Below are 14,616 nucleotides of genomic sequence, written 5' to 3' on the forward strand. Positions count from 1 at the left end.
TCCTCCAAGAGCGGTGATCTTGGGCGGATCTGGACGAAAGTCCCCACCGAGGCTTGCTCGAACAGCCTTGCGAACAGTGACATGCCTCGACAGTACGAGTTGGACAGGGAAGGTTGAGTGGGATCGAGCCAATCAGAGAAAGGCCATTAAAAGGTTGAGGTCTTGATCTAGCTGCAAGGTTGGCATACGCTAAGATCGAGAGGACCCGGGCTGCGCGCATGGGATCCGCTTGGATCTCTCAGACGTGGATGGCGATGTGACGTGGTCAGGGCAAAGGACGGGCTTTTTTTTTTTTTTTTGAGTCGAGCCTCTCCACCATCGAGTCCTCGGATGCACTCGCTTAATCAATAGGTCAAAAATCTGAAGGGGGGTTGTCACTCTTGCATGATCGGCACTTCTCATGCACTTACAATGAGTTCGAGGCGGACGCCTACATGCCGTTGTATCAAACGCCACCGTTGATAAGCGGCAGTCGCATTCGGGACTGTGAACCCCGGTTGACGGGCGTCCGCGGACCCGGTGCCCCGCCGCGATGGGGCCCGTCCCTCCGGCCTGCCCGCGCGCACCGGTTCGTGGTGTCTTTGACGGATAACGGTTGTTGTATCACTTTCCCCAGAGACATCCCAACTCGTTGAGAAATAGAGAGAGCGCATCTTTCGGCAACGAGGGGTAGTGAGGGGTAGAGTTGCAGGCGATCTCGACAAAAAGTCATGCGGGCATCGGATAGACTGCCCAATCGGCCGAGTTTCGCAGGTGTTCGGCTCGTGTTGGCCATTGTGACGTATCTGATTAGATGGCAGACAGGCAGGCAGCGCGGTGATGAATGCCCCCTTCGGGATGGAGGTGGTTTATCGTCGGCCGCGGTCCACTTTCCCATTGCTGCCATTCCGTCGATACCTAACGTTGCAGTCTATGGCCTTTGGAAGTGCAGGCTCAAGTCCTCTCTTCCATTCCGAGGTTCCATTGCCTTGGGTCTGCGGTGTTCAAGTCGTAGGCGACTTGCCTGAAGGAGTGATACCGCCACTATTACGCAGTAAGAACGGCCAGCGGACGCGGACGCCGTAGAAAGCAGGGCCCCTCTGGCCTGTCACGGCGCATGTGATTGCCCGGATGGCGGCAATAAACCCCCAGACCTGGGAAAAGAAGGGGGCGACCCAGCTGTGCCTCAGCTGCAGCAACAGGGGTTTTCGCGCTAAGAAATAATCAAGAAGACGCCATGCCCCACGATTTTTTCTGGACTCGACGGCTGGGATTCACGGTGTTCGGTGTTCTACGCCGCGTTCTAGGTCATTTTGGCACGACTGCTTTCCTGGGGTGCGCCGGCGTAGCGGAGGCGATGCACCTCTTTTGCAGTCGTGTTGCTTAAACATCCGGCCCTCCTCTTGCTGCTCCTCCTCCTTACTCCTCAATTCCCACCTACTAATTACGTCTCCAATTCTTTTTTTGCGCCCTTCCCCATTCGTCGTCTGTTCTTTTCTCCGTTTATATATAACCGGGTTTCGCATCCACCCCCATTGGCCTTGGTTGCTCCCGCCCCCGTTCCCGTTCCATTCGTCGTCGTCACTCGTCGCGAACATCGAGTCTCTCCACTGCGCCGAGCTTCAAGCAACAGGTGGTCAACATGCCCGGCAGCTCCCGTATCCCCGCCAGCTTGCGCGAGAGCTTGCAACACGTTAAGCGCACCAGACAAGCCAATCCGCTGCTGGTCCTGAACCTCGACTTGTAAGCCGCCAATTCCTTCTGATCTGTGTTCCTGTCGCGCGATTCGTCGTTGCCGGCAGATCATGTCAGCCGAGGCTAACCACGGAACTCCCGCTTTCTTTGGTCTGCAGGCTGCGCAATATCATTTTCTTCCTCTTCGTCTGGCGATGGATGCGTAAGACTTTCCTCAAGCTCAAGGGCCGCGGCCTGATCGGCAGCATCGTCGAGCTGTACATTGACATCCGCCGCGTCCTCTATGGCTACTTCCTGCGCGCTCCCGGCGTGCGCGGCCAGGTCCAGAAGCAGGTCAACGAGACCATGGCGAAGCTGCAGAGCAAGATGATCCCCAAGGACCTGACCCGATACCTCACACTCCCCAAGGAAGGCATGTCAGACGAGGACATCAAGAAGGAGCTGGATGCACTGGCGAACCTGGACCACACGAGATGGGAGGATGGATACGTCTCGGGTGCCGTCTACCATGGCGAGGACGAGCTTCTGAAGCTGCAAACCGAGGCTTTTGGCAAGTTCACGGTTGCGAACCCGATTCATCCGGACGTCTTCCCTGGCGTGAGGAAGATGGAAGCCGAGGTCGTTTCTATGGTCCTGGCCATGTTCAACGCTCCTCCCGGCGCTGCCGGTGCTACCACCAGCGGTGGTACTGACAGTATCCTCTCGGCATGCTTGAGCGCGCGCCAAAGAGGCTATCACGAGAAGGGTATCACAGAGCCTGAAATGTACGTCCCTCTCCAGACTCTGCCTTGACCCCCGCACTGACACACGGCAGGATTCTGCCCGAGACCGCACACACTGCCTTCCGCAAGGCCGGCGACTACTTCAAGATCAAGATTCACTACGTTGCATGTCCAGCGCCCAACTACCAGGTCGACGTCCGCGCTGTTTCCCGTCTGATCAACAGCAACACGATCCTTCTGGTTGGCTCTGCCCCGAACTTCCCCCACGGTATCATCGATGACATCAGCACTCTGTCCAAGCTTGCCTACAAGAAGAAGCTATGCTTGCACGTCGACTGCTGTCTGGGTTCCTTCATGGTGCCGTTCCTGGACAAGGCCGGTTTCGAGACTGAGCTGTTTGACTTCCGTCTGAAGGGTGTCACCAGCATCAGCTGCGATACCCACAAGTATGGTTTCGCCCCCAAGGGCAACTCGACCGTCCTGTACAGGTCGGCTGAACTCCGCAAGTACCAATACTACGTTTCACCGGATTGGTCTGGCGGCGTCTACGGTTCCCCTGGTATGGCGGGCTCGCGTCCAGGTGCCCTGATTGCCGGTTGCTGGGCCAGTTTGATGAAAGTCGGTGAGGCTGGTTACGTCGACGCTTGTGTCAAGATCGTCGGTACGGCCAAGAAGATCGTGGAGAAGATCCGCGAGACTCCGGCGCTGGACAACGAGCTCGAGATCCTCGGCAAGCCCCTCGTGTCCGTCGTCGCCTTCACCGCCAAGAACCTCAATGTTTACGATATTGCCGACGGCATGTCTGAGAAGGGGTGGCACCTGAACGCCCTGCAAAACCCTCCTGCTATCCATGTCGCTGTTACTTTGCCCATCACCAAGGTTTACGAGAAGCTTCTTACTGATCTGGAGGCCGTCGTGGAGGCCGAGAAGGAGAAGGAGAGAGTGCGCGCGGTTGAGGGGAAGGGTGTAAAGGGTAAGGCGGTCGGCGACTCGGCGGCTCTCTACGGAGTTGCTGGATCTCTGCCCAACAAGAGTGTGGTTGTTGACTTGGCCAATGGCTTTTTGGATTTGTTGTACAAAGCATAAGGGAATGGGACTGGTGTAAGTGCATTAGATGGCGAGCATTGATATCGGTCAGGAGTTAAAGCTCCAGTGACATAATTGGGTAACAAATCTTTTATCAGCATCATACCAGCTTCACCGATGTTGCACTATTACTTTGCACTTTGCACTTTTGATCTGAAGGAAGCTCATCGATGAGGAGGAAGTGGCTCACGTGGCCGCTTAAACTTGACTTGTTGCTTGGACAGCATTGGACATCCCCACCGGTTCGAGCCACGGGACCGGAGGCGATCACCTAGTCCCGGTTCCTCGACATCAACCAGTCGGGATGCCAAGAGGGCAGCTGGCATGTCTCAAAAGGGCCGCTCCGATGGCACTTCCGACAGCGACGGCGAGTGCCACGGTCCCAACAAACCTTGAAGCGAGATCGGGCCCGGGACAGGGGAGAGCCACGCGGAACAGGCGAACCATCTTTTCGGTGGGCGCCTTACCGGCACACCCGGAAAGGTGACGGGCCAATGACTGCCGGGATCCTGCATGATATCATCTTTGTGCCTCTGCAAATCCCATGCGGCACGCCCACCACTATCGAAGCTGAGGTGTTGCTCCATACTGCATCTCAACTCAGGGCTTGCTGTCTTATCGGACGCTGCGGTGGCACCTCGCCAACTTCAAAGGAACATGAGAGATGAGATGCGCTGACCTGACAACCGGCCCACACTGCCGGCCAGCAAACATGCATGTCTCCTGACTTTTTTGTTGTCCAACGCAGCTGGATATTCCAGGACTGAAGCAGCAGACTGGGCGCACCGTTCGAGCAGCTCGAAACAGGATTGAGGAGATGGGCAAAGTTAGTTCGTCTCAACAGAGGCCACCCACCCTCCCTGGCGGTCCCTTTCTGGCCTCAAAACCGGAAGAACGCTCCATCGCGCTCTCGGGAGAAGCCTCCTCCCGAGAAACCCGGCTTGCGGGGGTGACGCATACCAAGCCATTCTTCAATCCCACCGCTCTGGGCGGCACCGTCGAATTGGCTGATGGCCCCGCGTACGTCCTCAAAAAGTGTAATTTTGCTGCCCAATCACACAAGGATCGGCTGAGTTGGAGAGCGAGAAAGGGACGGCCAGCCGGTCCCACGGCAATGTCGAAGAAGTGAAGAAAAGAAGGCAACTCCTGTGTGGCGTTCTACGCCCGGCTACTTTGTGCGAGCCGACGAAGAAACACCAACACAGCCTGCTTTGCTGCATGGCCATGGCTGAGGTATCTGTGAGGGGTCGAACACCACATTTGCTAACGTTTTCTTGAAAATGCAGTTTTCCGCAACGGCAATTTGCAACCCATGCCTTGTGTGTCCCTCCCTCCCCCCCCCGGCCGCTGTGATCGTCTCCCCTCATTAATACATATACACATATCGTGTACGCCTCTTATCAAGCCCACCTGACGCGAGGGGTGGCGGTGGTGGGTGGTGTATAGATGTCATGGCCTAATTGGGGACAGCCGTACTCGGTGTTGCATTCTTGACCGAGAGACGCATGGGTCTATAACTACGCCCAACGTTTATCTCGTTTCCGGGGTCTCTCCCCTCCGTCTTTTGTTTGTATGCTTGCCGCAAATTGTGTCTTTTCTCGTTGGTGCCTTAAGAAAACTGCCGCAGCCGCTTTCTGCTGCCCTCTGTCGCCTCAACAATCCAATCATTGTTTCATGCCCGTTTGTCTCGCACAATGATCTAGGTACAGTCCCGGGAGTTCGCATCAAGTCTGCATACGAAGTATCAACTAGAGGCAAGTCATGAGCAGCAACGCGCCAGCAGGGGAGGCGGTCCGGCCGAGACTGGACACCAACACCAACTGGGCCCTGCCGCGGGACCAGCACCCCGACGACCCGGAGTCCGAGGAGCTCTCGCCGCTATCTCCTGGACGGGAGCCGGCAGAGTACACTTGGGGAGAACAAAAGGAGGGCCATGGACCCGGCGAGGGGGACGCTCGACCGGCAGCAGCCATCAACATCAACATACCGTCTCCTCTCATGTCAAGGACACGTGAGAGTATGGGCAGCATGTCGTCCGATATGATGGAGGAGTTGAGAAAGATTATTAAGGAAGAGGGTGAGTCATTCTTGTCGTCGAGTGCCGTTTCAGTCTTGCTAATAGGCTGCTTAGTTCAAGCAGCCCAAGTGGTTCATCTCAAGAACAGCGAGACTGGAACCCCTATCGATGCATTCCGGTTCCCGCCCCTATCCAACCAGAACTCCGTCTTCACACCGGCGTATCCCAGCCCGCCTCCATCAGTAGTTGACACGATCAATTCCAAAATCTCGTCTCCAAGAGAGCGAAGCCCGGAAGTCACCGGTGCGAAGGTGAACGCGGCCCCTCATCTCGCACCTCCCCCGGCCTACGTGCCACCGTCGGTGTCTGAGCCCGAGGCCACACCGCCCATTAGTCCTCAGCAGAGGGCTGTTCGCTTCAGAAACCGTGGGCCGCCGGTGATTCACTGCCAGACTCGCATCGAGCCGGAGGTTGTGTCCCCGACTGCCCCTATTCCGGGTCGGGTTGAGTTGAGTAGTGTCGACAAAGCTTGGGGTGTCTTGTTTGATCTGGAGGGTTATGGCACTCAACGGCTGAACTCTGTGCTCAGGGGTTTGGCGAACTACATGGTACTGTTAAAAGGTTCTCAAAGTCGACATTGGCAATCACTAACAACCTTCAGATTGCGGAGTTCAGCCCTCCCGAGACTCTTGTCGTTACCCCTGAGAAGATGCTGTGCCTGTACACAAAGTACAAGGTAGAACCCGAGAGATTCCAATACGAAGGTAAGAACCTCTTCAACAAGACCATCACCTCTCTAATACGTCGCAGACATCTTCCGCTCCCGCTCAAAAGATGCCCTTGAGAGAATCGAATACCTCTACCAAGACTTGGACTGCCAATATCACCTCGTCCAAAGCACAGCAAATCCTAAATTCAAGCCTAACGTACCTGCCCTTACACCCACCGGCTTCGCAAAGTGGATGGTCAGCAACATCCTCGCCTATCCCGACCCCGAAGCTCGCCGCCTCCACAACATCATGTCCTCCCTCCCCATCAACGCAGACGGACCCCTGGTAGACGGCAAAGCTGAGAGGCTTCCGAAGCAATTATCCAGACACCTTTTTCCCGAGCATCACGACAAAAAGACCCGCTCGATCCTCGACGAGGCCATGCTGGACTGCCTGGAAGACGCCGCGCCTCCTCTCCCGTCCATCCCCCGCTCGAGGCCGAGCCCCTCCGACAACAGGCCCGCAGAGGCAAACATCCACTCCCGGCGCTCGTTCGACGACAGAAAACGTCCCAACCTGATGGCGCAGCAGCGCTCGAGGACGTACGACAGGGGCACAAACCCCCAGCCCGCACGGCTCCCCCGGGCCAACTCGGACGCGGGCGCTTCCGTGCCCAGACACCGAGACCTGTCCCCGCCGCCGATGGGACGACACTCTGGCGGTGGCTCCTCCCAGCGCCGTCGCAGCCCGCCGCCCGTCAACCGGTACAGCGCATCGCTCCCCGCGATCTCACAGGTGCCGTCGTCGTCGTCCTCGCACTTTTCCTCCTCGCTCTCCTCAGATGTCAGGGGCGGCGAGGGGAACTATGGCGTTTACTCTGGCAGAGATAAGGGCGATGATAGGGATGAATCGCCGAGATCGCCTGGACTCGGGAGGAGGAGCGTCGGAGCGGACCGGGGACCGACGTGGGAGGACATGTATAGTCGCTCGGGGCGGGGATCACTTGATGCAGGCTCCTCGCGTTCGTTCCGTTGATTGAAGCGTTGGTCTTACAATTTGAAATTGAGAAGGGTATCTTGGGCGGTTATGATTGATGACTTTGATGACTAACGCATTTTCATTTCCGTTTTGGATCGTTTTGTTTATGCCGTTTCACTGCCTTGCTGTCATTCGCGGGTTTGTATTTGGGAAAGGGTCCGCGTCGTTGGAAAATTATCGGTGGGATGATGTCGTTTCTCGATTGGGGATAGGTCCTGTCAAAGTGAAAAGTTTTTTCGTCTCTCGGACCATTCGCCGAACCGCATCGCTCAAGTTGACTTTTGACTAGTTGACATCTTGTCACGATACACTTCGCCGAGGCATTGGCCCGTCCATTTTCTGATTTGTCCGTTGCGCGTCCAAGTTGTAAGGGGCCGAGTGCGTCTATCGGAGGATGCCGCAGTGAGGCTTCGACCTTCCCTCCGGTCTGTCCCACCGGTCCTCCTCCTGGTGGGAATTGAATTATGGAGTTCTCATTTGTTTGACTAGTGCTTCAGCTAATTATGGTATTGTGTCGTCGTGGGCAGAATCAGTGTACCTCAAGGTTTGCGGCTGGTGATATTAATCATCTCGGGATCCCACTTCACGGGCTTGATAGGAGGGTTATGTTTGTTCAGGAACAACTGTCGAATGACCAGAAAGCAGCAATGCATTGGCTCTCTTACGCGGTTCTTATTCTGTTGGCGGGCGTCACACCAGTTCTCTGCGTGGAGCCAGCAACATCTCCGCCTTCGCCCACCAAGACGCAAACCTCTTCCAATTTCACCGTACCTCTCACAGCCTACAACGCTGAGGTAGAAGAGACTGGGGTGCCAAGAACCTCATTCCCGACACTGGAGACGAAAATAAGCGCTGGGAACGATCACTGGGGATTCTACCTCTTCAGGACGACATACGACGACAACAATCTTTGGGACCGATACGTTGAGTACATCCGCAAAAGAGCCAACGAGAGCATCGATGAATATGATGAAGGCCATGAATGGCATCCTCATTTTCGTCTCTTTGTCATCGAGGGTCCCGACTTGAGGGGTGCCTCGATTGAGCATGTCAGAACACGATTCGCGACATGGCGCGACCGACCCAATGTCAGGGCTCATGGGGTTTACTCAGACATCGCCCCGAGCAAGTACTTTGACGAATATGTTCTCTCCAGGTTTCCGCTGTATGCGGATGCGGAGTGTCTGGAGTCGTTCCGCGTCTACACTCAGCTGAAGAACGGGTCGCGAGAGCAGGCGGAGCACAAGGTTTTGGTGAAGGCGATGAATGTCGAGGGCAACGACAGCTATGTGCTCAAGTGGAAGATGGATTATTGGAGGAACCCGGATTATCGGTGGATGCTTGTGAGCTGTGAGGAGCTGGTGCAGTATTGGGATATTATGTCGTCGAGTTGGGGTGGCTGGCATGAGCAGTATATGAAGTTCAACGCTGGGGAGAAGAGGAGGCCTTGGGAGCCGTTGATTCAGCATGATGAGTTGTAGCCTTCGTGAATTTTACTGGTCTCATTCCTGATTGTGGTCTTGATGCGGCGCGATAAGTCCTCAAATGATCGCAACGGAGAAGATGAAGGTTGCTGTACGCTGACCCTTGTCACGCAGATGAGGATTTCAAGCCACATCAGTACAGTCCGTTGCATTAACAGCATCCACCCCTAACTTTGTGGCCTAAAAAAGGCAAAAAAGGGGTATTTTACTAAAAAACTACTAAATTACCCTAAATTTCACACCTTAATAGCTCTATACATAATATATAAGAATAAAAAAGATATCGTTATAATTACTTAATTTGTTAACACAGGTATAAGCGTATTCAGGGGCGTGGTATATACGCCTATATAGTATAGGGTTATAGATGGGCTTATGTTATGATGAAATGTAATAATCCTAAGCATTTATAGGCATTTAATCGTATCGAGAATAATAAAGGAATTGATGCATTGTGATTACTCTTGTTGTTGTTGGCAGGTTGCATCCTCTAGTAGGGAAAAGTGAGGGGAAAGATAATCTGAAACGTAACCTACTAAACTGCTAATTACATAAGGTGCTTACGTAACTATACGTATTACATAATCAATATTATAGTTATAAGTTGTAATAAATAGAGTATTTTTATATAAGGTTTTATACCTTAAATGTTATTGGTTTATTTTATATAGAATATTAAAGTAAGTTAAGCGTTATTATTATTATTATAAAAGAATGTTATATGTTAACATAATTAAAAGCTATTAATTAATATATTTTTATTCTTATATACTACGTATATATAAAGCTATTAAAGTATGAAATTTAAAGTAGTTTAAGGGGTTTTAAGCTAATAGAAAGTTTTTATAATATTAAAAAAAAACTAAAATTCTACTTAAAAAGCTTCTTAAAATTAGCTTTAACTTTGTACTTTAATAACTCTATATATATATAATATAAAAATAAAAAAATATTATTATAATTACTTAATTAAAGGTTATTAATCAATATATTTTTCATTCTTACGTATTAAGTACGTATAAAGCTATTAAAGTGTGAAATTTAGGGGATTCTAGGCTAGTAGAAAATTTTTCTTTTAGGTTAAAGTTAGGGGCGGACGCTGTCAATGCAACGGACTGTAGCATGAATGCCGGCTGAGTTGCTGATTAGGTGTTGCAGGGTGTGCGGTGCCCCATAATTCGCATGCGCCGGCCGCCCGAACGGCATGGGGCCGGTGGTGGGGCCGGTCACAACGTGCAAGTGACAATGAGCACCACGGGAATGAATACCGGCTCTTCATTTATCAACTGACCGCATTCATCAAATCTTAATTTCTAAGTTAGGTTGGACTAATCTTCCCCTTGCTCAAAGGTTTTCTTTAAACTTTCTAACTGACTCAAAGTGTTCCCAGACCCACCTGGACATACGTCAAGCTTGAGGTTTCGAATCATGGTTCATTACTTTTCTCATTCATCCTCTCCTACAACAATTGACCCTCGCTACAATTACATGATTTTTATCTTACATCTCATATATCTCGCTTGAATAAGGGTTCAGGGAACGTCAGAACTCAGATGTTTCGAACATTCCATTATACACGAGCCGTGGCGTCCTTCTGCTTCTCCTGCTCGAAAGTATTCTTATGATACTGAACCGCATTATTGTGCGGAACAGCAGGGGGACCCACATCTTGCCTGAAGATGTACCGCTTCCAAAAGTAGAAGAACTGCGCTAGTCCGTAGCGCGCGAACTTCCTTGTCGGTACACTGAATACAGCATCCAGCTCCTCGAGAGTCTTACCCTTGGTTTCAGGGAGAAAGAAAAGAACAAGGAATAATCCACTGATATTCCAGCAAGCATACCAACTGAAAGCCCCCTGAGGGGTGAAGGCTGTCTGCAAAGAGGGCCAAGTAACAGCCAGAATGAAGTTGAAGAACCATGTCGTAGCTGTTGCCAGAGACATTCCAAGAGGACGAATGTACAGTGGATAAACCTCGGCTGAGTAACAGAATGGGACTGGGCCCTCGCCGGGAGAGTAGACCATGCCGAATAGGTAGATACCGGTTGCGATGCAGGCGACGCGTGCCGGGTTTGTCTCTATGAAAAACGAGAAGCCGGTGAAGAACAGACACAACGCCATCAGGGGGAAGGTAGTTAGAAGCAGATTCCTTCTCCCGAATGTATCGATAGTATAGAAGGCCGGAATCGCGAATACGGCGTTGATGATACCGAAGCCCAGAGATGCTGAGAGCGCACTCAACTCTGAGAACGAAGCAGATAGAAAGATCTCAGTGCTGTAGTATGCTTTGAAAGAGTCAGTCTTGTGCTGAACTTATTTTTAAATGCGAGATTTTGTTTCGTAAAGGAACTGTGTCCGGGAAAGGCTTGGTTCGTTCAACAAAGGCGTGGTGAGCAGCCGAAGCTATCAACATGACCCCCACAAAACCCCGCAACGCAAAACAGCCCTAGAAAATCGAAACAAAGTCGTAATAAATCAATAAAAATAGTTTTGGGTTCAGAAACACATAAATAATATGTTTATCATAAAATAAAGACTTACCAACGACATTTACCCCACAAAATTGCTGCATGAACATAACGATTTGCGACGCCATCATGGCGTTTCTATTGCGTATTCGGGTGAATAGTTCGAGAATACGGTTAAACTTTCCAATGGCTTGTGTTTCTTTCTCCGCTTCAAGTAGGGCGTTGGCGTAAAAGAGATCTCTGGCGGCCTGGACCTTTTCGAATCTGAGCTGGCACATTGATTTGTATGCGTCAACGTGGCGGTCCTTTGAGATGTACCATCGCGGAGATTCCGGGATGAGGTAGCAACACGCGCAAACAATAACTGCTGGGACCCCAGCTGAACCCATCATCAACCTCCAGTTGAGTCCGGTAATGCCGCTGCGGTCTGGGACATAGTATAAGGCCAAGTCGGCGCCGTAACCTCCGGCAATTCCCACGGCCGTAAAAAGCTGCCATTGCATGGCTGACTTATGAGTTAGCCCTTATTTACATTATGGCAACTTAGTTTCATAAGTTCGAATACTTACTGAGTGCCCCCCTGATTGACTTTGGAGCTGTCTCGGCGGCAAAGATGGGCGTGGTCGCCGACTTCGGTCCGATGCCCAAACCAAGGAGAAAACGTGCGATGAACATGGTGTACCAGGAATTGGCGAAGGCTTGACCGAAGCAAGTGACTGCGCTGATGGCACATGAGATGAATACGGTTCCTCGACGTCCGAAAGCCTTGTTCATGGGCTCTGTAAGCCAACAGCCGATGAAGGCACAGCAAAGGTACGGCCTAATATCCAATGTCAGATGGGTCTTCCTCCAAGCGAGCCGAAAAGGCACTCACGCTGAGTTCACGAGACCAAGTAGCCAGGTGTCCCGCTCAGTCTCGCCCCCGATTCCAAACTGCTTTTTATAGAAAGACTGAGCCCCGTTGACGACCGTCTCGTCCATGCCCTGAACAACGGCACAGAAAGAGCAGACTGTGTTAAGTGTAAGTCAGGAAGCAGCAAGCGAGAGACAAACTCTTGGGAAGCCAAGAAACTTCTCGTGAAGAATGGGTTATACTTACTCGCAACAACAGCGTAAAGCATCTTCGGGTTACGCCATTTGTGTGTAGTCTCTCCGTCAAGAACAGCCCGCTCTTGGGCCGTCAGCTCTCTCATAGTATCGTACTTATTCATGTTTCCAGCGATCATGGCGCCAAGGCGGAACGCTCTGACGTCCGCCTCGTCTGTGATGCCATGCTTCTCGCAATACTCTTCACCCATGCGACCAAGTTGCTCAGGAGTAAAGTCACCAAGAGGGTTCTCCAGCTTTTGAGACGCCTCTAGCCGTTTCTGCTCTTCCTTATCAACGGCTGTGGCCTCGGAGGCTCGTCCGGGGTGATCCATGTGAGCGAACTCAGCCTCGGACCGGTCCGAGGATGGCCGGTCACCGATCTTCTCTCGCTTCGGGTCCGAAGCCATATCGGAGACGAGAGCGGGGTGTTCACGGGAAAAGGTTGGGACTCGCACTCTGATACGCTGTGGATGTAATGCCAAGCGAGAACGGTTTATGGATAAGCTGGGCAACACCAATAGTTATCGAGATGATTTAATGTGAGGAGGAAAAGGATTGATGTTCCAAGAGAGCCAAGTACGCCTCCCGTCTTGGGGATAGCTTGGCCTCTTAAGTATTCACACGCTGCCAAGAAGTCCATTTCGTGGGAGCAACCATGTTAAAGGCACCTGGCAGAGACTTTCCTGTCTGACTACGAACGAAGACGGCGCCAATGGAATGGAAAGCTAACACGGTAGTGCTTGTGGATGGTCTGGGGAAGAGGAGGGACGATCGATCGCGGGGGTGGGACAAAGCTCCTGGGAATGATTGCTTCAGACTGGCCGAAGACGAGGTAGACTGGGGTTCAGTCGACAGGGAGTCCGACAGGCTGCGTTTGAAGGATTCTGAACGACGTCATTGCTCTGTCAATTGATATTTGCAGTTATTCAGAGGTCCATGTGGGGGGTTTGCGGCGCATTTAGATCACTCGGGTATTCTTACCAACTCACTTACACACAGCTCTGATAGGGTCATCCAAGCATCAATCCCCCGCGCCTGGGATGACCACCAACAGGGACCACCATTCAAGCATTCAGCAAGACGGGCCCAGACCCTTGCAGATTCAACGTCATCTCCACCAGCCGCCTTCACCTCCATCCCGACACAACGGCATTCAGACCAACACTTACAACCAAACAATATGCTTTACTGACCGAACCGATGTCGATCATACCCATGTTTTCTTCCGAATCCTCACATGGAAGGATTTGGGCGACGACACAATCACGCTCATCATCCCCTGCAACTTCAACGAACCCCGGCTCGCTTACCCCTCCTCCAACCCTCCCCGAAAGCCATCCAATAAGCGACCTCACGGCAAGATGTGCAGTGCCATCATCGGACCATCTCTGGCGTCACATGGAAGGGGCTCTTCACATGGGTACAAGGCACGCACAGAGAAGTCAAGAGTTGCCTGCCGTCTTGTCGCAGGGCCCAGAAAGCGCTAAATGATCCTGCCACGGCTGCGTTGTGCCGCATTGCTTGGCTTCTGTTGGACCTATTGACATCATTTTAATCATCTTAGCATTTTCAAGATGGATGCGGGAAGATTGATCAGGAAATCTGCTAATGAAGAGCTGTTCAAGTGGTATTTGGAAGCCTAAACAATTGAGTTCGAATGTTCGTATGAAGGCACTAGAGGCAATAGGAACAATAGAAATGAAAAGGACAACGGGGACAATAGAGACGACGGGGACGACGGGGACGACGGGGACGACAGAGACGCCAAGTGCGGCAGCAACAAAAAGGCTTCTACCATTCTACCTGGTTAGCAGGACTCATGATCAAAAGTCCAATAAAAATCCTTCAAGTAAGATATGTCCAGGTCTGGACTATTCGATGGAGCTTTAGGTCATAGTTTTTCTCGTCCACGAGGTGGGAGACTAGGTACGCACTTACAGTCCGTTGTATTAACAGCGTCCGCCCCCGACTTTGTAGCCCGAAAAAGGCAAAAAAAAAGGGGCACTTTACTAAAAAAAAATCACCTTAAATTTCATACCTTAGTAGCTCTATACGTCTTATATATATATATAAAGTTATTAAAATATAAAGTTAAAACTAATTTTAAGAGGTTTTTTAAGTAGAGGTTTTTTTTTAGTATTATAAAAATTTTCTACTAGTTTAAAACCCTTTAAACTACCTTAAAGTTTATATCTTAATAGCTTTATATATATATAATATATAAGAATAAAAAAGAGATTATTATAATTACTTAATTGAAAGCTATTAATTAATATATATTTATTCTTAAATATTATATACGTATAACTAAAGCCATTAAAGTATAAAAT

General features: G+C 51.2%; 4 protein-coding genes across 4 annotated transcripts; 3 read left to right on the forward strand and 1 right to left on the reverse strand.

Annotated features, from left to right (window-relative positions):
* Positions 1-1,621: 1,621 nt before the first annotated feature.
* DPL1 (Sphingosine-1-phosphate lyase) lies at positions 1,622-3,482 on the forward strand (the record flags this gene model as incomplete). Its single annotated transcript, XM_032035519.1, has 3 exons — positions 1,622-1,722; positions 1,833-2,438; positions 2,489-3,482. The coding sequence occupies 3 exons, from the start codon at positions 1,622-1,624 to the stop codon at positions 3,480-3,482; spliced, it is 1,701 nt and encodes a 566-aa protein (XP_031885478.1).
* A 1,761-nt stretch (positions 3,483-5,243) lies between these two features.
* On the forward strand, positions 5,244-7,244 carry CGGC5_v009377 (uncharacterized protein; the record flags this gene model as incomplete). Its single annotated transcript, XM_032035518.1, has 4 exons — positions 5,244-5,559; positions 5,614-6,107; positions 6,161-6,263; positions 6,310-7,244. The coding sequence occupies 4 exons, from the start codon at positions 5,244-5,246 to the stop codon at positions 7,242-7,244; spliced, it is 1,848 nt and encodes a 615-aa protein (XP_031885477.1).
* Positions 7,245-7,894: 650 nt separating this feature from the next.
* On the forward strand, positions 7,895-8,728 carry CGGC5_v009378 (uncharacterized protein; the record flags this gene model as incomplete). The annotated part of the gene is made up of 1 exon (XM_032035516.1): positions 7,895-8,728. The coding sequence occupies one exon, from the start codon at positions 7,895-7,897 to the stop codon at positions 8,726-8,728; it is 834 nt and encodes a 277-aa protein (XP_031885381.1).
* A 1,573-nt stretch (positions 8,729-10,301) lies between these two features.
* Positions 10,302-12,693, reverse strand: ywtG-0 (putative metabolite transport protein YwtG; the record flags this gene model as incomplete). Its single annotated transcript, XM_032035515.1, has 5 exons — positions 10,302-11,014; positions 11,271-11,702; positions 11,767-12,017; positions 12,072-12,207; positions 12,297-12,693. 5 exons carry the CDS (start codon positions 12,691-12,693, stop codon positions 10,302-10,304), a joined length of 1,929 nt encoding a protein of 642 aa, XP_031885382.1.
* Between the last annotated feature and the right edge of the window lie 1,923 nt (positions 12,694-14,616).

Source organism: Colletotrichum fructicola (genome assembly GCF_000319635.2).
Source record: "Colletotrichum fructicola Nara gc5 chromosome Unknown KSG_Nara_v1_contig05, whole genome shotgun sequence".
Taxonomy (NCBI): domain Eukaryota; kingdom Fungi; phylum Ascomycota; class Sordariomycetes; order Glomerellales; family Glomerellaceae; genus Colletotrichum; species Colletotrichum fructicola.